Source organism: Lytechinus pictus, chromosome 3 (genome assembly GCF_037042905.1).
Source record: "Lytechinus pictus isolate F3 Inbred chromosome 3, Lp3.0, whole genome shotgun sequence".
In the NCBI taxonomy this organism is placed as follows: domain Eukaryota; kingdom Metazoa; phylum Echinodermata; class Echinoidea; order Temnopleuroida; family Toxopneustidae; genus Lytechinus; species Lytechinus pictus.
This window is the reverse complement of record NC_087247.1, coordinates 60,703,290-60,729,468: the sequence shown is the minus strand read 5'-3', so window position 1 is coordinate 60,729,468 and position 26,179 is coordinate 60,703,290. Positions and strand designations below refer to the sequence as shown.

The following is a 26,179-nucleotide window of genomic DNA, read 5'->3' as shown; positions in this document are numbered from 1 at the left end:
AGACTGATTTTCCATTATTTAATTCACTGCTTGTAAAATCTAATACAATCTAAATCAACTATATATGAAGAAATAGGGCAGAAGTTTATTTTTTTCTCTCAAAACAGAGCACATTAGTACATTAAACGGGTCTTCAGGGGTAATCACTTTGGCTGACAACTTGGCCATTGACATATCCTACACATGACTTGAGGACACTGTAAAAAAGCAAAATTAAAATCACGGGTTTTTTTTTTAAACAAAGCAGTACTCTGAAATGTGAGAGCATTTAAAAAATACACTTCCTAATGTCAACGGAAACTTAAAAAATAAATCAATAACCAAGTATTTTATTTTGATGTTAAGAAAGTACCATAGTCAACCCCCCTTATGAGCGTGATAGTTACATCTTGTTATATTTTGTACAAAATTTGAATTATTCTATGTAAACTTCAAATATCAATAAAAAAAATAAAATGCGATTAGAATATTTGTTTTCTAATTTGACTTACAATCGCAGAATTAAGGTATGAAAAACTGATAAGGTGGATGTAGGAAGGAATGAAACGGTTTGTTGCTCCTATTGTTACTCGCTTAGGAAACTCTGTTTATGCCATCTGAAGTCAAATTAATTCTTATTCAAGTTCAAGTTTATTTAAACCAATCAAAACAAGAGACATATTACATAGTTTAACAAGAAATGAGAATACATGATTACATAATTCTGACTAAAATAACCCCCACAAAACCCTCACAAAAATCATCATAACCTGATATGACCTACACATTGTATGTTTAAAAAACTGAGGCTGAGACAATTATCTTATGAGAAAAATCATGTTACCCCTTATATTTGTTATGAAAATCATCTTTACTGTTTCTTGCTCGTTCTTTTAAAAAGGTACCATGGTAATGAATGCACTGAAAATTTAATCATTTGCAACATTGAACGTAATTTATATATACATTTTCCACAAATCATTCCTTGCACTAAAATGATTAAGTTACCCCTACTTCGTACTAATAAAAAAGAAATGAGTAAAGACTACTGACGAATCTTTAACAAAAACTTAACGAAATTAGTAGTCTTAAAATCTTTATTTCTTCCTCTTTCCAAAAGTTAAATGATCTCTGTTAGCCTTTTATAAAATCGACGTTGTTATCTATCTCGACATAATTATACAGGAACTGTCCACAGAAGAGGCAGAATAGGTTATTATATTATTATATACATGTACAGTACATCTTCAATTGGAAAAAGTCAGAAAGAGAAACATAAAAAAGAGAAAAATAAAATAAATCGGATTGAGGGTTTGTTTGGACAACTATATAGATGATAAAATCCTGTAAATGGATAGTATCTGTATGCTTTGCTAAATCAATAACGAATATGCCTGCAAGAACTCAGTCTTTCACGGTGTGTTTTTCAAATCCCTCTGGTTTCTGTTCTTTTAGGGGAACATTTTAACTCAGATCATGACTGCTGGATGTAGTCTAAAGAGTCATCTTGAAAGACACGGAGAATCTAAAAAAAAAGAATAAGCGGAAGAGAACAGATTTTGATAAAACATTGGTGAAAATCAAGTTATCAACATTTCCATATCAAAACATCATTAAACGGTTGTAATAATCACAAACACTTTCCGTAACGTAACTTATCTCCTGAAATGTCTTTCATGCGAATAACCATTTTCAAGCGTTTTTTTTTACCCTTTTGAATTCGTAGCATGCGATTTATGAGGGAAAAAGTGGATAAAAGTATAACATTTAAATTTAAACACAGTTCAAATTCACAGGATATTTGAGAGAGTGAGTTTCGGTAAACGTAAGCACGAAGAAACATTTATGTACATGTATATAAGACGTTAAAACCACTTATGACAACATTTTTTTATTTTCATAATTATGGTAATAACAATAATTTTATGAGATTTAAATCAAACAGCAATTTCTTTCATCTAATAGGAATGAGTCAATGTTTGTTTTTAGCTTTCACGAATACTATAAATGTGAAGGAAAAACAAGAAAATGATATAATTAAAGAAGAGAATGAATTAAAGTATTAAAGAAAAGCCCTCAAAATCAATATGGAAACATAAATCGAAGATTTAGAATAGGAGGCGATATATACATGCCTATACCATAACTGTAGACATTTATTGATTATTTGTTTAAAAAGTTTGATCCACGAAGGCACGATTTGAAAGCTATACAAATGCCAATTTTCATAGCTGTTTTTGTGATAATAATAATTAGTAGTAGTAGTAGTAGTAGTAGTAGTAGCAGAAGCAGCTGTAGTAAAAGTATTAATAGAGGTAGTAGTAGAAGTAGTAGTAGTAGTAGTAGTAGTAGTAGTAATAGTAGCAGTAGTATCGTATACTGTTGTTGTTGTTGTTGTTGCAGCAGCAGTAGTAGTAGTAGTAGTAGTAGTAGAGGAAGTAGTAGTAGTAATATTAGTAGTAGTAGTAGTTGCATTTAGTAAAAACAAGATATAGAATTGACTGTTAAATAAAAATGATAATGAAAAGTGTACAAATTTGAATGATGGAATAATTGTTGAGAGGGTCTTTACGCTGGATGATTGTTCAGAAAATAAATATCTACTTTTGTTGGGCGAATTCTCGAGTAAACGTATGAGGAACACAAAACATGAAGAGTCTTGAACGAATTGAATTAAGATTTTAAAATATGGTTATATTATAAATGTAAAATAAAGTGAGTAATAAAGGTCATCATTCCTCATTTACTTTAACATACACAAATGAAGATGTTTTATTCAAAATTCATGAGCGATGCCGACTTTGTTCCATTTCCAATAAGTTCTCAACAACATTTTGAACAAAATAATAATAAAAAAAATGAATGGAAGACAACGTGAACAGAGCGCAGTAGGCCCTACGGATTCTTGAAACCAATGTGATGTCTTCCTCTTGAAATTTACTCTTATACCAAGTGATGTTGAATATATTATTTTCATATTGTTTACAAGTAATGAATGAAGACATAAATATAGACTAGGATTAAATATAGATAGATAGATATATATATGTATATATATATATATATATATATATATATATATATATATATATATATATATATAGATAGATAGATAGATAGATAGATAGATAGATAGATAGATAGAGGCATTGTAGTTTAAAAAACTAAATTGCGCCATGGATTTACAATATACACTGTATAATGATGGAATATTAATTATCAGAAAAAAAGATGATTAAAAAATACATGAACATTCACAAGGACACTCATTAAACAATCTTACCCAATCATGCGCACACCCTCACACACACCACTCACCCCGCATCCAGACACATCCGCACACACATACAAACAAAAGTGTGTACTCAAATTTACATGGGGGCATAAAACCAATACAATATCATTAGTGCGGTTATTAAACAGATGGGGTAACATAAAAACACGGCATTGCTAGAATGAGATTCAATTATGAAGATGGAAAAGATAAATAAATAAACTAATTAAGACATGACAAAAAATGACAGTTCAATGTAAATGAATACACAAATTAACAACAAAAACAAGTGGAGCGCTTCTGGCAGTCTCGCCTGCATTAACGCGATTCAAAATACATGTAGCAGGAGTTTTGACTTTGAAAATTACTACAAAATAATTACTCACAAAAAACACCATTCATATAATAATATTATACTATGTTCATTGACCCTAAATGACATGTGACCTTGATCAAATGACCTAAGACTTGTGCAAGATAAGCAATGATACTGGATTACCCCTATGTCCACATTTCATTAACTATGTCCATAAACTTTCAAAGTTATGATGGTAATTCAACAATTTCCCACAACATGGCAAAATTTCATCGATCTTAAATAACCTTCGACCTTGGTCATGTGACCTGAAACTGGCACAGGGTGTTCAGTGATACTTATACTTTTATGTCTAACTTTTATGTACTAGATCGATAAGCTTACGATGGTATTTCAACAAATACCCAACATGGCCAAAGTTCATTGACCTAAATGACCTATGACCTTTGATCATGTGACCTGAAACCAAAACAGGATGTTTATACTTGATTACTCTTATGTCTAAGTTTCATGAACTAGGTTCATATACTTTCTTAGTTATGATGTCATTAAAAAAACTTAACCTTAAGTTTACATTTGATGTTGACGCCGCCGCCGTCGGAATCTCGCTCTGCTATGCGGGCGAGACAAAAACAGTGGATATCAGCAAGAGAATAATGAGTGAATGAAAAGACTGGATGTGGAGAAAAAGATTAACTTACCGAGTTGACAAACTCTTGTTTATCAATTGATGTTAAGACTGGCTTATTTTGCTGTTGACGTTGTATTGAATCCAAGATGTCTCGTAGAGACGGCAATGGTTGGTTTCGTCTGCTTAGACACAAACGAGAAAATAATACATTTATATGGAATGTTTACACATTAAAATTCAAATCAAAGTCAAAACCTTGGAAGGGGGATCCAACTTTGTTAGAAAAAAATTAGAGGGAGAGAAAAATAGAAACATTTGGGAGGAAGTTTGATAGATATCGGATCAGAGATAAGAAAGTTTTTCAGAAGTGAAATCGCCAAGACTATGCAAATCTTAAATTATCAACTTAGTGCACATTTTTGACAAGTAATTAAAACTTTACACTCATCAGGAATTTAAAGTTTCTTAGGAAACATTTACCTCGTGGAGGTAATCAAACTTATTTATTTGTCTTCATAAAATAACACCATTCTAAGTAAAAAAAAATTTTAGCGACATGTTATGGTAAGGCATCTAAGCACACCACTCCCCTAGTTAACCAGCTCAAGGAACCCTCGACAATACCCAAGCGCACCAATACCAAAATGACCCATGGTCCTATCGATGCAGTCCAGATCCCTGAACGATCCAGAGAGGGAGGGAGAGAGAGAGAGAGCAAAAAATATTGATATAAAAAGAAATTTATTGTAAACTGGTAAATTGCAAATGATTTATCTTCAGCTGCCCTTATAATTAACAAATAGGTGAAATATCCAGCGAGACATTCATATCTTCCAAAATGCATTTCTATATAAAAGCCCGGTCCCACAGCACTTGCGGACAATGGCGTAACTACGGGGGGGGGCATGGGGGCACGTGCCCCCCCCCCGCCCTAATCGGCTGGCAAAAAAAAACGGGGAAAGGGGGAGAAAGGGAGAGAAAAGTAGTGGAAAAGAAGAAATTCTTGTTCATCATAATTTTATATCATCATTATGTTATGTTATATTACATAAGAAATATTTCCTTCATAACTTTTTGAAACATAATTTGCTCAGGGCCTATATCTTTATTGTTCCTGGTGCTCGCATTGTCTGTTTAACGAGATATATGTGACTCGACACACCGAAATGAGAGACAAGTCGAAATGTTCCAAATCAAATTTTTTTAGTGATTATTATTTCCCGTTTATTTACCTTTAATTTGATATATCACTCGACCCTTAAAAGTAAATATTAGTGGAGATATTAACCTTAGAATGCAAGAAGAATTGGGCTCTTGAAAATAAAAATCAAGAGAAAAACGCCTTCGAAGTTTGACTTCCGTTTTGACCCTGCTCCATGAAAAAATATATTTTGCCACCGCCGAGCTAACCGAAATGCCCTAGTAACCGCTTGCCAAAAAAGGCGAAACGATTAACCAATGAGGGGCTGCTTTGAGAACCATAGTCAACTTGCAAGTCACGCGCGACTGCAAGACGAAACAACGTTCCATGTCAATCAATATATTCTACACATCAGTGGTTAAACCGGGGTTTTATAATAATCTTCGTGAAAGAAAAAGAATGCCATGATCTCCCTTATTAATGAAAGAAAAGGCGGGGATAAAAGGTTGGACCTAAAACCACGGAGGAGGGAGTATTCCAATTGTGCCATCGGCTTGTTGAATGTCGATGGCGTTTACTCTCACCCGGACTCTTGACAATGTAACCTATCAAGCGAGTCATTATGACCTGAACTTTAACCGCATGTTAAAAAAAACAAACTATCCCTTGTAAAATGGTAAGATGGGACTTCAAAATAATTTGTACCTCACCTTTACTAATGGCCTGTGTGCTCATGTCTTATTAATGCTTTTGTTAGATTGAGACAGTGAGAACAAAAACGCAAATAATTTGTTCAATATCGTCTATTACCGATCATTGGGGGGGGGGGGTATAATTTACAGCATTGGAATGATTTGAAATTAGTACAAAATACATAAAGGTATATTAATGAAAAAAGGCAATAGAAAAAGGTCTATAATGATTCTAAAAGTGGTGCAGAAAAAAAACCTTGACATAAACGTCTTAATTCTACAACAAAAAGAGCGAGGAGGTACCCTGAGTAAAGTCCCGTTATAATTATTTCCAACAGGATAGATTAGGGGAGATACGCTTTTTATTTTTTTAAACAAAGAAGTGCATAATGCGTAAAGCATTTCCATTTATCTGAATGAAGGATATAAGAGCAAAGGTGTCGTAGCCGTGGGGATCGATCCCGGACTTTCCATGTATAGCCAGGCACCTTAGACCACTCGGCCACGGCACCTCCAACATGAATGCTGATTCGGATCGATATCAAGCACAACCAATATTTTATTCTAACACAGTAACATATAAAGAATTAGAACATGCAAATGCCTTGTGCAACAAGTCTTTGTAAGATTGAAAGATCAACTTTGGAGGAGAGAGAACCCCCCCCCCCTAAAAAGAGAAAAAAAAACATAATAATAATAGATTTAAAATAAAAAAATAAAACGAAATAAAAGCCCTGTATCTTTAAAAGAAAGACTAATCTACAGTAGTGTGGTGAGCGAAAATTTTTGAATTGGCTGCAGTATCGAAGCTTCGAGCGAGCAAAAATTAACATTTTTATAACGAAAATCCAATTTTGTGTTAGATTTTGACATAAATTATAGGCCTATTCAGAAATAATATCATTATCTCTCTTTCGTTCTCTTATATTTTCTTTCTTTTTTATTGGTTGTGATTTTTTTTTTGGGGGGGAGGCAAGAGTCCCCCCTTCTGTACGCATCTACCCACTCAACTGAAAATGTAGAGGGTAAACAAATAAAAGGGGAGAGAGAAGAAGGAAAGGAGGAGAAAATAATCGACAAAGAAAAAAGAGAAGATCGAAAGGGAAGAAGAACGGAATCAAAAGAGGAATTAACGACTTAGAATTAAAGAAGTGAAATGGGTTGAGGAAGAACAAGAGGGAGATTTAGAAAGAAGAGACCGAATGGCCTGAATGAGAAGAACGAACGAAAAGGGGGAGAGGGGAAGAAAGGAAGAAATAAAACACAAGAAAGACGAAAGAAGAACTGAAGGAGATCTGGACAAAGTCGAAGGGGACAACATGACGATGACTTGTAGGTTAATGTTAATTTCAATAGGTGTATTTTAAATGACTAATGTTTTCAATTAATATCGTAAGACCCGTATACCATTATCAAAAAAATGAAAAATGCAGGCCTACTGCATGGTCCTTTCGGGCCATATTTCATTGGTCAAAGTCAGGGGCGGATCCAGGATTTTCCAAAAAAAGGTTTTCAACCATAAATTAAGGATATTTCGTACCCGCCAAAAAATTGACAAGCAAAAAAAAAGAATAGGTCTTCAATTTCAAAAGGGGGTACATCCCGGGGTATATCTCGGCTTCAATGGCATTTTTACATTACAAATTTTAATTTTTCTTCTCAAGGGGGGGGGGGGAGACGTGCCCCCCTGGATCCGCGCCTTGTCGAAGTTGATAATTATTCTACTGTCTCTGACTTCCTGTTATTTCTGACAGTTATTTCTTTATCGTTCATTCAAACATGATAAAAAATTGAAGGCAAAAATAATTGGAAATAATGAAGCCCACCAAGCTTTCATGATAAACTTTTTTTCTTTTGTTAATGATACTGCAGATCAATTAACCCACATTCGCGAACATACAATACTTTTATGGATTTTAAACCCTTTCTTTTGAAAATAAAGTTTTCTCTTCGAAACATCCCGATCACTTGCAAATAATAAAGAGAATCTTCAACATGTCCATGTTATGTTTCATGAAATTAATCATCGCCAACAAACCGTGTTATGAATTTTGCGTTTACGCATGACTTTTTGCGCGATTATAGACAAGCTATACGCTCTAAATCAGGTAGGCCTATTAATCTATCGCTAACGCCCCCGGCCTGGTACCAACTACCATTATCACAAAAATAACCCTTTAGAAGTTGAATCCCGTTTGTAATCTTTTGTCAAGAAGCCCCCTTTTCAATTTTAGAATACGTATTGAAAGCGATGCTTTTGATCTTTCTTTTGAAGCTCATTGAACCGATCGATCGATCGAGCGGCCGGTCGGACGCCGCCAGCTGTACTCTAGTTTAAATGAATAGCCAATCAACAATGGCGTACGTTGCTAGGGGCGGAGCTTAGTATGAAGCGAAATTCGATCAAGTCGAGCGTGCCAAGTATCAGAAAATTTCGAACTGACCGAAAAAAAACACTCGCAGAAAAAAATATTTTTTTATCACTTTTCTGTCATCAAATTCACTCATTTTTTTCACAGAGTAATCATGAGACATGGAAGAATCAGAAAATGAAAAAAAAAAATCTTCTAAATTTCGACTTTTTTATTAGTTCGTCGAATTTCTAGGAATTTTGATTTGCGACTTCTCTCTCATTTCGGTATGACCGATCACATATGATCATGTTGTACTAAAACCACCCGTTTTCAAGTCAGTATTAACCAAATATATTTCCTCGCAATTATTATTATTGTTTTATGTAGTGACATATGCTTCTTTTTCATGACTACTTAAAGTGATTGCCCCATTTTAAGGTCTTAATATAAAACATTTCCTGTCCGTGCTTACATTCGCATTAGTGGATTGGTGGAATGTATCTGCTCTTCATGAATTCCTAAAATCAGTCCTTTAACTGTCTCTTTTACTGATCTGAATATCAAAAATTTTCAGATCGCGCTACGTGCTCGCATAATTTGGTTAGTAAAATACGTATTGTCTAAGTGAATTCCTACGAACAAGCCTTAAAATGCCCTCTTCATGTCTGAATTTCCTAAATTTTCAGCTCGCACTTCGCGCTCCCAATATTTGATAAGTGAGATGCGTATGATAATCATGATTACAATGGCTACAAAAAGTGCATCATGTGTTTAGATGTAATGACTATGGCGAGATGTGTATACTTTTAATGGATTCCTTTAAAAATTATCCCTGTTTGGGGTCAATGTATTCAAAATTTCAGCTCGCGCTTCGCGCTCGCATCATTTGGCTAGTGAAATACGCATGGTCTTCGTGAATTCCTGCAAACAAGCTTAAAATGCACCTCTTCGGGCCTGAATTTCCTAAATTTTCAGCTCGTGCTTCGCGCTCCCAATATTTGATAAGTGAGATGCGTACGTTAATCATAATTACAATGACTACAATTGCTTCATGTGTTTAGATGTAATTCTAACAAAATCAGCAATCGCTTGGCACTCGCATTAGATGATTATGGTGAGATATGTAACTCTTAGTAGATTCCTAACATAAAGTCCTTAAAATGTCCCTGTTTTGGGGTCAATATATACAAAAATTTCAGCTTGCGCTTCGCGCTCGCATTGTTTGTTTAGCGAGACAGGTACGTATCATGATAAAAAAATTGCTTATAATGTCCCTTTTTAGGTCTGAATATTAAAACTTTTCAGCTCGCGCTTCGCGCTCGCATTATTTAATCAGTGAGATACATATTTCTGTTTTTGCTGCTGCTGCCTTCATTTTTGCTCTCAAAAATCTCACATTTTTCAATTGTTTTGTCAGTGCATTGGGATATCATTTCTATGTCAACTGTTTCAAGTGGAATCACTGATTCTGGTGAACTACTTTGCATTCTGGATTGGTGCCTACTTTTTTCAGAATTTTGAGAGAAAATTTCTGCTTGGTTTTGAGAAACCTAAGTGTAGCTGGATATAGCTCTCATGCACAGAGTCAATGTGGACTTTCAGCCCTTTGTTATTGTGAAACCAGCCCAGATGGGAACAATGGAAAGTGATCCTGCCTGTGGACTGTGTCTATTGTGAAAGGATTATAATCAATGGTAGAAGAGATTATCATTGACTTTCACAGTGTTAATGATGCCCAGGTCAGCCTTTCAATATAGCAGTGCTGAGCTTCATTCACTGAGACATGCATGTGGTACCAAATATGTTGATGCACATGAGTTTCAGACTTTAAAAGAACTTAACTTGCTTCTTCTTCGTAGTCGAGGCTTTTGAGGTTTTCTCAGCTGAAATATTCAGTTCATCATTATCACTCCTACTTGTTGTAGTGTACCGCCCACCAACTAGATCAACATGTTCTTCCTTCGATGTGTTCACTGCAGAGTTTGAGTCACTTATTGAAGATGTATGTTTGAATCAAATGCCTATTATCATCACAGGGGATTTTAATGTTCATGTCGACTCAGCGTCAAATGCAAATGCTTGTGCCTTCAAGAATCTCCTCTCTAGCCACAACCTTAGACAAAGTGTTACCTGTCCTACGCATAGAAAAGGTCACATTCTGGACTTACTGATCACCAGGGAATCAGACCAAACCTTTTTTGATGATCTGCATGTCATCGACGGGATAGCTGATCATTCAGCAATAACCATCAAGCTGTATCTTGAGCGCCCTCAGAACCAGAAGGTTGAAGTAAAAACAATTCAATTCAATTCAATTCAAGTTTATTTTGCTCTCTGCATAAAAATGAACACAAGTGTGGTAAAATACATAGGAACAAAGTTTACATAACATCAAAGACATAAAAAAGCATTGAGAGGGAAGCAGCCAAAAAGGAAAAGAATATCCTTATAAAAAGGCCGACCCAACTTACTTTAAAAAGAATAATAATTATTGACAATATCAAAAGTAAAAAAAAAAAACAATTAGAAGACAATACAAAGGCATAGATACACAAATGGTAAGATTTAGATTATATATATATATATAAATATTTACAAACAGGTTTAATTATCAAATATAAAGTTTCTGAAGTTACGTTTGAAAATATTAAATGAACAAGATGTTTTCAAATTAACCGGCAAAGAATTCCAAAGTAGTGGGCCACGAAAGAAAATAGATTTATGAGAAAGGCAAGTTCTTATTTTAGGAAGGTGGAAGTTTGCAGCATTTCTAGTAGGGTATTCATGAATATTATAATTTAATTTAAAACAGTTCAATAAAAAAGAAGGTAAAAGTCCTTTAGAACATAGATACATAAAAAGTCCCATTTCATACTTGTACATATCATAAATATTTAAAATTTTAAGTGAATGAAAAATAGGATAAGAATGGGCGTAAAAAGGGGAGTTGTTTATAATGCCGACTGCACGTTTTTGAAGTTTATGTAATCTGTCTAAATAAATATTCGCAGCACTTCCCCAGGCAAGAATGCCATAATTTAAAAATGGTGAAATAATAGCATAATACAGCATCTTTAAAATATTTGGTGGAAAATTATGCAATTTGTACATCATGCCTATGTTCTTAGATATCTTATTGCAGATGGCATCAATATGATTTAACCACGTTAATTTATTATCGATTATGACACCAAGAAATTTTAAAGATGAAACTTCTTTTATCATTGAACCACACAATTTTATATCAATTTCATTGGAGTTTATTTTCTTATTTGTAAATATCATAAAGTTAGTTTTAGAGACATTGAGGGATAACTTGTTCAAGTATAACCAATCGGTAACCTTCTGTAATTCCTCATTAAATTCTGTTTGTAACGTCTGTAAATCTTTGTGGGACATGAATATACTGGTGTCATCTGCGAATAAGATAAATTTAAGTTTACTGGATACATTGCACATGTCATTAATATATAAAAGGAATAAAAGAGGTCCAAGTATCGAACCTTGGGGCACTCCACATCTTATAGATTTCAATTCTGATTTAATTCCATTACATAATACATATTGTTTGCGATTAGATAGATAATCTTTTAATAAGTCTAAAGTAATTCCTCTTATTCCATATGCATATAGTTTTTTCAACAAAATATTATGATCTAACGTATCAAATGCTTTTCGCAAATCTAGAAATAAACCTATCAATATACTCTTGTTATCAATTTCATTTGTAACTTTCTGAATAAAATCAAGTAATGCTGACGATGTGGAGTGCCCCGCTCTAAACCCATATTGACTATGGGTAAAAATATTGCACTTATTGATAAAATTTAAAATACGATTATATAAACATTTTTCAAATAATTTAGAAAAAACGGGTAAAATAGAAATGGGACGGTAATTGGACAACGTTTCGGAATTTCCTCCTTTAAAAATAGGAATAACTCTAGCAATCTTCATTGAATCTGGGAATACGCCCGAGTCAAGGCAAGAATTGAATATTGCACATAATGGTTGACAAATAGAATATATACATTTTTTTATTACCTTCATACTGATGTCATCATGCCCTGTGCTAGAAGAGTTTTTGAATTGCTTTGTAATATTTATTAGTTCAGATGATGTTATGGGATTTAAAAATATAGAATGAATATTGTTGTCAACAAAAGAAGCCGCATCACTATTATTTACATTATCAAAATTACGATTTAAATCTAGACCGACATGAACAAAGTAATTATTGAAATTATCGGTAATCATTTCATTTGCTGTTATTTCAGTGTCATCAACTACAATTTGTTTTATGATAGTATTTTTGTGACCCTTTCCTAATGCATTATTTATTACTTTCCATGTACTATTCATATTACCACGAGCATTGTCAAATTCGTTTTTATAATATTCTTTTTTACGAGACTTTATTTTATTAGTTAAAAGATTACGTACTTGTTGTAAACATTTTTCCTGTATTCAGAAGGGTTCTTTACAAAAAGTTTATATAAACGACTTTTTTTCTTGATCAATATCCGAATATCTTGATTAATCCAAGGTTTGTCTTTTTGTTTTTTATGTAATTTGGTACGTTTAATTTGAAAATGTTTATTATATAAAGTTAAAAATGTATTTAAAAATTCATTATAAGACTTATTAGGATCTTCCGTTGACAATGGCCATTGAGTTTCTTGTATTGATTGCATGAAAAGATTTAAATTAATATCATTGAAATCTCTTTTAAAGTTAAAGTCATTAGTACGATTGAAATTGCAATTGAAATTACTAATACAAAAAATGGGAAAGTGATCACTCAGATCATTTAAAAAAACACCAGATGAGAATTGGCAAGAATCATTTGTTAAAATGTTATCGATCAAAGTAACTGAAGTAGATGATACACGTGTAGGAGATTGAATTAACGGAAACATAGAATGTGCCAGCAAAAGATCTAGATACATATTTACATTCTGAGATTTGCCTATATTCATAAGATTGATATTAAAATCACCAATTAAATATAAGATTTTATTTTCATTGCAAACTAAATTCAATATATTTTCTAAAAACGATAGGAAATCTGTAATTGATTGACATGGAGGTCTATATACAATACCTATTAAAATACTTTTATTGCACGTCTTAATTTCAGTAAAAATACTTTCAACATATGACTCATTAATTTCTAAGTCACACCTACGCTTAAATTCCAAATCATTTTTTATGTAAAGCCCTACTCCACCACCCCGTTTAGACGTTCTTGGGTTACTAATAAAATCGTAGTTAACAATATTATATAAATTAACAGAAGTATTCTCAGTAAACCATGTTTCTGTGACCCCAATAATGCTTGATTGGATTTGTAAAGAAGACAAAAAAGAAGAGAACTCATCGAATTTATTAATCAAACTCCTGCAATTGAAATGTAAACAGAAAAATTTGAAGTCATTGACTGAGTTATTTGCATTAACATATTCATTAAACCCATCAATTGAAAAATATGATTGGGGGAGTAAAGTTTCGTGACAATTTGCCGGAGATAGGTATTCATGTAACCTGTTCAAATCAAACCTGTATTCATCATTTTGAACAAATTGATCAAACACATCATTGACACTAACAGACATCGAAAATACACAAGTTATTACACAACATTAACATAAATAACAAATAAGTAACTTATTCAAAATTGAAACTTTATAAAAGAAAAAAAAAATGAAGTTGTATACCGTTTGAAATCAGATACATATGGAGATAAACATTGTATTATAACATGAGTGATTTCTTTCACATGACGAATATTGCTTCCATTATAATATAAAATCACACATATTCTAGATCTCTCTTTGAGTGGATTAGTTTTTTCAAGTTTTCTTTTCCAGAAGTCTTCACTGATACGAAGATTCTTCCGTCCGCGGACCATGCGTGGGAGATTTTGCTGTCCTGCTTTCTACATTCAGAGAGGGAATTCCAAAGAAGCACTCTATTAGCATCAGTGAGGTCCTCATAAACGCTTATCCCTGTCTTCTTCTCTTTCAGGCGCTTCCTATTCATCAAAAGAGCTTGACGGTACCTGTAAGACGTAAGCTTAACAATGATTGGCCTTGGCTTTGGACGAACATTTTCTCGGGGAGGGTTTTGACGGCGTACGCGATGACTCCTGTCAATAGCAGTGAGCGGAAGATCTATTCCGAGTAAATCCTTGGCGATCCTAAAAACTGTTTCGTCGGTCTTTTCTCCATTCACTTCAGGGACTCCAAAGAATCGGACATTGTTCCGTCGGGAATATTGTTCCGAATCGTTCAGTTTGTTTTAAAGGTTACTCATCTCGATCAAATCACATTCTCTTTTCTTTTTTAGGTCAGCTACATCCATTTGACAGTTGCTAAGCATGGACTGAAGATCCAGCAGCTGGCCTTCTTGTTTTTCAAGCCGCAAGAAAAGGTCTTTAACCTTTAATTCTACTGCTTCTTGAACAGCCTCTTTGATAGCTGATAGTAGATCGTTGTCATGAAGAATTTCTTTGATTAGGGCCTTTGTTGAACGTGTGGTGCGAGGATCCATTGTTCAGATTGTAGAAGTCAATTTAGATCTTCAATGTAGCCACTAGTGAAATAATGCATGAAGAGTGTAGTAAGAAGAGTAACACCGAAAAACAAGTGTGGGACTGGTCCAATATGTTACCTTGTCTCGAGCATTGATGACAGGATCATTTAATTTTCAAATATTCAAAGAGATTATTAAGAAGATCTCCAAGTAGTAGAGTGGTGCACAGTCCTAGTTACATAATCCTTGGAAATGAGTTCACATCAATGTTAGATAAACCTGTACTTAGCGATAAAGATTTAGCTCCAAGGTAAACACATCCTGCACATCCTTTATTCATTCATTTATTAAAACAAGGAATGTATCAGCCATCAGTAAGAAGGCTCTCTGTGATGATATAAAGTCTTCCAAGCTTTCCAGTACAGAGTTGAAACTTAACTCATTGTCATCACAAGCTGAGCAGTATAACACCATCCTTGGAAATATTTTTGATAGTCATGCTCCAATGAAGACACGTACAGTGGTTCTGAGACCCCATTCTCCATGGTTCAAGAGCAGCTTTCATACTGAAAAGCGGGAAAGACGTCGCCTAGAGACCTTGTGGAGAAACTCTGGACTTGAGATTCATCGGCAGATGTATACATCGCAGAAGCAGAAGGTCAATCGACTCATTCGTCAATCAAAGTCAACATACTACAATGACCTGTCCACAGAGAATGCAAAAGACCAGAGACGACTCTTCAGTATTGCTGATAAAGTCCTTCATCGCAAGAGCAAGTCTCCTCTCCTACAGCACCAGTCAAAGGAACAGTTATCCAAAGAATTTTGTAAGTTCTTTGATGAAAAGATCTCAAACATCCGCCAAGGATGCCAGATTGCTGATGACCTAAGCCTTCCTTCTGCTGGACTACTGTCATCACCTAGTAACTTGTCGGTTTTCGAAGAGGTAACAGAGGATGAGGTACGACGCATTGTATTATCTTCACCACCAAATTCATGTGATCTGGATCCTATCCCAACTCTGTTGCTCAAATCCTGTTCTTCTACTGTGATCCCTATTGTGACATCAATCATTAATACGTCTTTACAATCTGGAGAAGTCCCAGAAGTTCTGAAAGTTGCACAAGTTAATCCAGTGCTGATGAAGTCAAAACTCGATCCAGAGATCATGAGCAACTATCGCCCGATCTCCAACCTCAGCTTCTTGAGCAAGACACTGGAGCGCGTCGTGATGAACCAGTTGAGTTCCTACATGACAGATAATTCTCTCCATGATATATTCCAATCTGCCTATCGTACCAATCATAGTGTCAAGACAGCAATCCTCAGAGTCCAGAATGATCTACTTTCCGGCATGGATCAAAAGAAGATATCGCTTCTAGTCCTACTGGACCTTTCAGCAGCATTCGACACTGTCGACCATGATATTCTTCTCCATCGACTTAGTGACCTATATGGAATCAGCGGAGTCGCACTACAGTGGTTTCGATCGTACCTGACAGGAAGGACGAGCTATGTTTCCGTCGACGGTGCCAGATCCGACTCATCAACGCTGAAGTATGACGTTCCTCAAGGCTCTGTCCTCGGCCCGCAGTTGTTCAGCATGTACACTTCGCCCATATCTCACATCATCAAGAGGCACGGACTCCAGTATCACCGATATGCAGATGATACACAGATTTACTGTACCGTCAACTCATCTCAAACTGAGGTCAATTTAGGACTTCAGCGCATTGAATCCTGTGTAGCTGACCTCCAGGAATGGCTGTCTAATAACTTTCTTAAGATGAATGAGGACAAGACGGAATTCCTTGTTGTGGGATCTCGTCAACATCGAGCCAAAGTTACAATAAACCATCTAAGAATTGGCAACTCTTTAATCAAGCCTTCTGATCAAGTGAGAAACCTTGGAGTAGTGTTTGATTCCTCACTTACAATGGAGCAGCATGTCACAGGCACTTCCAAGGCTGCCTGTATCTCTATCCGTAATCTTGGAAGGATCCGCAAGCATGTAACTAAGAAAGTTGCTGAACTCCTTGTTCATGCCTTTGCAACAACCCGACTGGACATTTGCAACTCAAATTTGACTGGTTTGACTCAACATCAACTGCACAGACTTCAGCGTCTGCAGAACATGGCCGCACGTCTTGTGTCCCTTCAAAGAAAGAGAGTGCACATTACTCCAATTCTGCGTGACCTACATTGGCTGCCTGTCAACCAGAGAATAGCCTATAAACTTGGGGGTCCTCGTATTTAAAGCGCTTAACGATAAATCTCCACCCTACATATCAGAGCTCTCATCTCAGCATAGACCAACACGCAGTCTCAGATCAGCAGATCAAGCATTGCTGACAGAATCTCTCAGCCACGCAACTTGGGGTGACAGAGCCTTCTACATCTCTGGACCAAAGCTGTGGAATAGCCTTCCCCAATTCATCAGGAGAGCAGAGACCCAATCAACTTTTGAGTCTTACCTGAAGACTTTTCTGTTCCCCACTCCAAAATTATCGAAAGAATAACTCAATTGTAGCATTACTAGGACAGTACTTGAACTGAATGATGATCCTAAGCACTGTTTGAAGACATTGAAATTTGTGAGATATTTCCTATTTTTGAGCAAGCGCCATGAGCGCCCAGCTGAGGCGGATACCGGCGCTATACAAGAACCCATCATCATCATCATCATATTTGTTTAATGGCACTGTCCTTAAAATGTCTATATTAGGTCAGTATATACACTGCAAAAACTCCGGTGTTGATTTAACACCAACCCGGAATATATATATGTCCACACCAGAGAAGTATTGAAACAACACCAGTTTGGAATCAAACCGATGCTGTTTTAATATTAATTTGTGTTGTATAAACACCTATCTGGTGTTAAACCAAAACGAAACTGGTGTTGTTTAACACTTCTCTGGTGTGGACATATATAGATTCCGGGCTGGTGTTAAATCAACACCAGAGTTTTTGCAGTGTATACCTGGCAACTGAGCGCGCTTCGCGCGTTCACTAAGTTAAGTGACTCAAAAAAAAATATGGCGCCCCCCAATGCCGTGACTCACGGTACGCCACTACTTGCTGATGCAAAGCGAATGTAACACGGAAAAAATCTTGCCATCCGTTGGAATACGATATGCATCCGTTGTGTACCCATTGCATACGTGTTACATACGCTCTATCCATCGAGCACTTTGATTATGCGCAAAAAGTTTTGAGCTGCACAAAACTTTCAGAGCGGACGAACTTTTCGCCGTGTACGATATATGTATGCGCGACATATACGAACAACAAACGGTCTATGTCCGTTTTCATCCGTTAAACGTCAGCCGTATCCTCTGTGCATCCTCTGGGCATCCTCGCAACTCAGATTCACTGAAGCTGAACAACGGAGAGAGGGAGGAAAGATAAGGTACATGGAATGTCTATACATCGTTAGTAGCATGGAAAAAAAAAGGATGTAGGCGTATGCATCTCGTAAAAGTATTCAAAACTCCCGGATCTGTCATCCAATTCCATCCGTTTTCATCCGCAAAGTTTCCGACGAACAACCGTTTAACATCCGCGCTACATATAGCCTCTTGTCGAGGCCCTGGCGGCTGCTTTCCGAGCGAAGCGAATTAGGCCTGGCGCGAGCCAGGGCCTCTTGACATCTGAGCTGAATTATATATTCATGAGGAACGTCTTCCTAATTAATATACATGAGTTGTAATCACCGGTCACCTAGTTCTAGTAAACCAATGAAATTTCAAAGCTGTTTCGTCCGGGGTTCGGAATACTATAGTAGTCCACTATTCTGCAGGGGATTCAATTAATTGCGGGACACTAAAGGGGATATAACCAGCAAAATGCTACAAGCAGTGGTACTACTACTACTACTACTACTACTAGTACTGGCCGTAAAAGACCCATCACCGCCCCGAAACTTCCCGGGAGATATTGGTCAGCCGGCTGACAGCCGCTGGTCAGACTCGAGTCAAGGGGAAACAACTCTACTCCAGCATTTCCTCACTGCACCGCAGAGAACGATAATCGACACATAGTGGAATCCCGGGGTGGAATCGCATGAAAGATAACATTTTTTCCATATCCTGTGGGTAGATTTACAAAAACATATCGTCCTTTCAGTGCAGATTTAATTTCATCGACTTGCAAATCCTTAAATCGGTCAATATTCAGCATTTTAGAGGCATATTCAATGCTCTTTGGGTATCAGGACAACTACCCCCTGGACAATCACCCCCCGGACAACTACCCCCCGGACAATTACCCCCCGAGGACAATTACCCCCCCGGACAATTACCCCCCGGATAATTACCCCCTGAGGACAACTACCCCCCGAGGACAATTACCCCCCGGACAATTACCCCCCGGACAACTACCCCCCGGACAACTACCCCCCGGACAATTACCCCCCGGACAATTACCCCCCGGACAATTACCCCCCGGACAATTACCCCCCGGACAACTACCCCCCGGACAACTACCCCCCGGACAATTACCCCCCGGACAATTACCCCCCGGACAATTACCCCCCGGACAACTACCCCCCGGACAACTACCCCCCGGACAATTACCACCCGGACAACTACCCCCGGACAATTACCCCCTAGACAAAGGGGTGCACAGAGTCATACGTCGGCCGTACGTTTGACGTAAGAAGTACTCAAGGCATTCTCGAGTATCTTGGAATCAAACGTACGCCGTAAAAAAGCTGTAAAATTGAGCTCCATCCATAGACGGATCCAGGGGGCCGAGGGGCCCGGCCCCCCCCCCCCCCCTATCGGCAGAGCAAAAAATGAAGAAAAAAAGGGGGAAAGAAAGAAAAAAAGAAAAAATAAGAGGAGGGAGACGAGTGCAAAAAAAGGTCAGGGGATGACTTGGAAAATGATTAAAAAATATATTTCATGTCACTATATTAATTTTTTCGCTCGCGCTTCGCGCTCGCATAGCCTGTTCGATGAGATACACATCTTGCTAAATAGGCTGATATGTAGCTTAAAATGTCAAGTTTTTAAGTCGATATTACAAAGCATATTTCAGCTCGGACATTATTCATAATTTTGTTTGATTTACAAACTGATTTTTAAGTGCTCTGTTTAATGTCTGTTTTATGGTGTGAATATAACTTGCAGCTTGCGCTATGCGCTCGCATTATTTGATTTGCCAAATTATATAACAAACTACTTAAAACCCCCCTTTTATGACAGTTTACTAAAAATTTCGTCTCACGATTTGCGCTCGCATTTTTGTTAAAAATATATCAACTCACAAATCATATTCATGATTACAAAAGTGCTTAAAATATCCAGTTTTCAGGCCTCAGTGTCAACACATTTTACTCACTCATTTAGGCTTATTATATTCATAAATATGATAATAAAATTTTCATGAATTCTTAATGACTAAATTGTCCCTTTTCAGAAAAGAATATCGACAATATCACAGTTTCATATGTTTCATATCGCGCTCAGGAAGAGGAATAAGAAAGTTGTCATCATTTTCATATGATGACAAAATGTCCTTAGACCTAGAATGTCCAGGTCCTAGGTCAAAATAATAATGAAGATATCAGCTCGCGCTTCACATCTGCATCATTTATTAAGTGCTTTCCAAATCCACTTCACAATTACCATACACAATGCTTTATATAGTGCTCAAATTCACCATTTTCATACCGGAATATCAAGTATTTTTCGCTCGCGCTTCGCGCCCGCATTGCTTTTTCAATGAGATTAATATCTTGCTCAATATAGGCTGATATGGAGCTTAAAATATCAAGTTTCGAAGTCAATATACAAAACATATTTCATCTCGGATATCGAGCTTTCATTGTTTTTAAATTTACAAATTGATTTTTCAAGTGCTTTGTAAAATGTCCGTTTTATGGTCTAAATATTAATATTTTCAGCTCGCGGTGCTCGGTCGCTTTATTTGATTTGCATAGGCCTACTTCTTTATAAATTCTTACAAACCGTCCTTAAAATGCACCTTAAACGAATTGTATACTATCATGATTGCCAATTTGTATAGAAACAAACACTGTATTTGATTATGTCATATTGTTTACTATTTAGTAAATTTGGTACTTAATTACCTACTTTAATGTTTAATTACTTTCACCCAATAATAATACACACAAAAACACCTTGTAATTTATAAGGTGTTTTTGTGTGTATTATCTTTGCATAAAGTTTTTTAGCTTACTGTATTAAGTTATAAAGCCACATCTTAATCTGGAATGTGCACCAATTGTTTCATAATTCTTAGCTTCTTGTTAGTTGAACTGTTTTAAACTAACAGATTTATAGGTCTAATTGACAGTGTTAGTGTTGATAGTCGCGTTCGACTTTCATTATTTCTACCTATAAAGGTGTCTTTTTTACGTTTTATCTATTTGCCTGATTTCTTACCTGAAATTAAACCCAAAATAAATATTTTAAAAAATCAGATCAGTTGGAATCAGAGATATTCAGCATTTGTGATTATTATGACTAATCGTGTTCAATTGTTCTATGAAAACTTAGAATGAGGGCAAGTTTACAAATTTTCTGATGTATATATGCATAGCCAAACGGGAGGTTTCGGGTGCAAGCCCCCCCCCCCCCCATTTTTCATGATGCAGAAGGCGCCGCTAAACAAAAACAAAAAAAGGAAAAAAGAAGAAAGTGAGAGAACAGGAGAAAGAGCAATATAAAAGAGAAAGAAAAAGTTATTAACGTAAGATAAAGAAGAAAATATTTCGGAAACCTGGAGAGAAGGGGGGATTTTCTGAAGGTAATTGTCTGGGGGGTAATTGTCCGGGGGTAGTTGTCCGGGGGGTAATTGTCCGGGGGGTAATTGTCCGGGGGGTAATTGTCCGGGGGGTAATTGTCCGGGGGGTAATTGTCCGGGGGGTAGTTATCCGGGGGGTAGTTGTCCGGGGGGTAGTTGTCCGGGGGGTAGTTGTCCGGGGGGTAGTTGTCCGGGGGGTAGTTGTCCGGGGGGTAGTTGTCCGGGGGGTAATTGTCCGGGGGGTAATTGTCCTCGGGGGGTAGTTGTCCTCGGGGGGTAATTGTCCGGGGGGTAATTGTCCGGGGGGTAATTGTCCTCGGGGGGTAATTGTCCGGGGGGTAGTTGTCCGGGGGGTGATTGTCCAGGGGGTAGTTGTCCTAGAACCTGCTCTTTGATATTTCGTCGTCACTCTTCGCCAAGAATCCACGGGTCGCCATTCAAGATGAGCTCATGAATATTCAATATGACGTCATAGCAGCCCGCGCTCTCATTGGATGATTTTCACCGACCAGTTTTTGGTCGGTATATTGGTAAAAACAATAAAATAACAAAAGAAAGTCGGTGAAATTCGGCCCAGATGTCAAGAGGCCCTGTCTCGCGGCGCTCTGCTTCGCTCTCTCCCTTGCTTCGCCATGTTCGCTCGTAAAAGCAGCCGACAGTGCCTCGACAAGAGGCTACGCTACATACTGCCCACGTCCGTTATTTTCCGTTATGTTTTCGCAAATTTCTGGAGCGGATGAAAACGGATGGAAATTTTGCTCGTCCACTGTGTCCTTTATGAATACGTTTTGCGTCCGTCGGCTAGTGGGACCAGGCCTTAAAGCGCATGTGACTAGAAATTGTACACCAAGTCCCCAGACTAATTTTACAGTGTACTATACAATTTCTTCATCACTTTGAAACAGTTTCTTGCAAAAAAAATAATAATTTCATGATTAGAACTTCTTCACCTATTGTCTTTTCTAAATGGTTTTCAAATTCTTCAAAGAAATCAAATCTGGGTTACAATCCCCTCCGATAAGACACTCAGAATTACTTTCTTTTTACCATGTTTATTGAATATTTCAATTATCGTGATTATTCTCTTTTAGTTATAAATCATTCTAAGGCATGGGCGTAATTTATATGATAAGGAGGCGAAATATATATTTTCCATCAGATTGAGGATCCAGTAACTATATGAGTAGTCTTAGATCATGAGCTGGAGCTGTTAAAAGGAAACTCCAAACTAATTGTTGATATAATTCAAATCGATTATTTTGATTAAGTTTCGATGTATCGTGAAATGTCAATTGTAACTGGGAGATATAGTAGTTGAGGAAAAGAATTCACTTAAAAATTATACCTGCAATTATAATTTGATATTGTTACGGAACATTTTTTTTCTTCTTTCGTCCATAAGATATACAGGCACATGCACCAAGAGGAATTAATTGATATTGTTGCATCCGCAAACAGTATAAATCTAGGAACGTGAACCAAATTTGACAAGCTGTTGGGTATCAAATTAAAAAAAATATTCAAGATAATCTTCTGAAATTGTTTCCTTTCATTATTAGATCACAATGTTTTTTTTCTTGTTTTTCTCTCTTACATTGTTTACACAGTCCCCCTCTTCCTCTTGGTTTATCCTTATAAACGTGATAAACTGTTGTACTTACAAACTTGCCTAGATTTTGTTTCGGCATTCGCCTCTTTTGAGAATAAGAAAAATAAACATGCAGGCGTAAATTTATACAATTAAAATTCGACAACCTTAAAATTCATCAGAAGTTGCATTTTTCCCCTTTTAATTTCACATTAAAAGGCCTACTTATCAACTAAATTTACTTATTTTTCATAGTCATTTCTTCTAGTCAGATACGTACACACATGAAAATATTCAAAGCCTGACGAATGAAAAAAAATGTAAATGACTAGAGCTTCAGTTTTAAATGTATTTTATGAGTTTATTCTATTCGTAACGTTATATTAATGCCATTTAGAAAAAAATTGTGACTCTTATGATAAAAAGATTTTTCAACAAATATCTAATGATAGAAGTTACCATAACATCTTTAAACTTATATCATAATGGTATGCATTAATTTTTAGCTTTCGATAAAGAAATTACAATAAATTGTTATGAATGTATATAAGTTTAAAAGAAAAAAATATCAAAATCTTTAACACGACTTACTTAATTAATGATTCCATGCTCTGCAAACAATGATAACAACCTGGTCTTGACTGGAAGCTGACGTCATTCCGACACTGTCCACAACCTGCAGTGAACGATGAAATCGTGATCAACAAAAAATAATGGTTAAAGTGGTTGCCTGAGGATGAGACAACCATCATTTTTTATGACGAAAGGAAATGATGGATTTGAATGTTACTTTCTGTCTGAAGCTAAAAAATTTTAACTAACCATACCTAATGATTTATTAGTGAAAATGCAATTATGAAATCTTACGATCCAGCGATCTGTACACCGACGTACTGAATAACAATCGCTCAACATAGTTTTCTTTCAGTAAATAATCTATCACGTCAATCAAATGCACATTCTAGTCGCTGATTATCGAAGAGGGTTGCTAAAAACACAGGTAGATTGTGTTTCTTCAAGTCAAGATAAAATACTTATATGATCTTTGGACTTATGGGTTTTAAATTTCACCCCACATAAGAAAAAATTAAGATATTGCATTTGTAAGAATTTGATTGAAGGCTAACGTTATGACGACTCTTCTGTAAAATAAATGTACATGCAAATAATGTTTTATATGGTTTGTGGTTGAACAGTTGTTTCATTCAGTAGTCAAATCACCAGAGGTTAGTATCTTATATAAAAATGACAGCGTGTATCCCACAACCATTTATTGCTCAACGCCGCCACTGTGCATGCCACCGCTTATCAGAACCACCACCACCACAAGTCCACAACAACTACAGCAACAATTACTATCTTTATTATTACTTCCACCAACACAACTACCCAAACCACCGCTATCATGACTGTCCAGCATCATCATCACCACTACCACCATCACTCCACCACCAGTCACACACATCATATCAAGCGCATCACACAGGGTGGGCGATGGACGCTAAAATATCACTGAAACTTATCACTGAAGGCGGCGGGAGAGATAATTAACAAACATAGGATACATTCATCAATTTTTTGAAGTTTTTCATCGCAGAAAGGAAAGTTTGAATAATGAAAAAACATTTGATTTGTACCCAGTGAATCTGATTTTAGCTTTAGTCTGAAAACACTCAAAGAACTAGCGGGATTGGATCCCGACATGTTGAAACACTGCTTCATGGCAAAGGCTGAAAGCCTAATTAATATGGGGGCAAGGCAACAATATCCTTAGATTCAACCATTTCAAATTCGTTTAAAACTCGTTTACTTTTCGAATATAAAAAAGGCAGTAACAATCACATTTCACCTAATAAATTGCAACCATATCATCTCTTGTGGAAGATTATGGAGACATCTCACACTTTTTTCTGAATTACATACATTATATCGCTACTTTGGCATTCAACTGTTTTGCTTAATGGTAAATCAAAGAACATATTAAAAAAATCAAGAAAAAGATGAGATTGAAAAGGATTGGAATGGAAAGGTATGGAAAGGAATAGAATGACAGACAAACAAATATTATATACTCACTTGTTCCACTGGCAATCCTGAAAACAAACACAAGTAGAAAAAACATCGTCACTATTTCTGCATAAAATCTAGCCATCTTGCTATATTCAGGAGGTATTACTGGCAATTGCTGCTACTCGGCCAAAATGACCAAGAATTGTAAATTGAATTGTTTATAAGAGGAGGAGACAGGTGTTTCTAAGATAATGCAAAGTCAGTTTTAATCTGCTCTTTTCTGCTTGAAATTCGTCGAAGATTATCGATAAGTATTTCCTCCAAGAAAATATTGATCTATTTCAGGATAACATACTGAAATTCACTGAGAAATCCTGTAAGCATGAATAGGATAACAATTATAAACGTATTCACAGAGTATTTATTTTTTGTTTTATGTCCTAGGAGAAATATAAGAATATGGCTGATCACGATGAAAACCAAAAACGTTCTGGTCTTCAAACTTTACAAAGCCATTTACTTTGGTATTGATATCCATCTATGAGTATGCAATGAAATATCAAATTTAAGTTCAAAATTGTTTTCAAATAGTTGGCAAAAATGTTATTAATCATACTAAATGATTCAGTGTGAATAGTCTTAAAATCTTATCTCTGACGCCAAACACGTAACGCATAGCTGATCAGTTCACTACAATTATCAATCAAAGCTTGCATTTATTATGAGTTAGATACAGTTTGGGAGAGTTTGATTCATCATTCATTTGGTCTATATTGCAGTTGGTCTCATGTGCAGTTGGTCTAATCCTCGCTTGGTCCATTATTCAGTTGGTCTAATTTCCACTTCGGCTAATTTCCAATTGGTCTAATTTCCAGACAGTCTAACA

The 26,179-nt window shown here is 36.1% G+C and overlaps 1 protein-coding gene across 1 annotated transcript; it reads right to left on the bottom strand.

Annotated features, from left to right (window-relative positions):
- LOC129256176 (uncharacterized) lies at positions 1-25,785 on the bottom strand. The gene is made up of 4 exons (XM_064097906.1): positions 25,360-25,785; positions 23,875-23,959; positions 4,271-4,379; positions 1-1,504 (listed from the first exon to the last, which is right to left on the bottom strand). Exons 1-4 carry the CDS (start codon positions 25,433-25,435, stop codon positions 1,454-1,456), a joined length of 321 nt encoding a protein of 106 aa, XP_063953976.1. The 5' UTR covers positions 25,436-25,785; the 3' UTR covers positions 1-1,453.
- Positions 25,786-26,179: the final 394 nt, after the last annotated feature.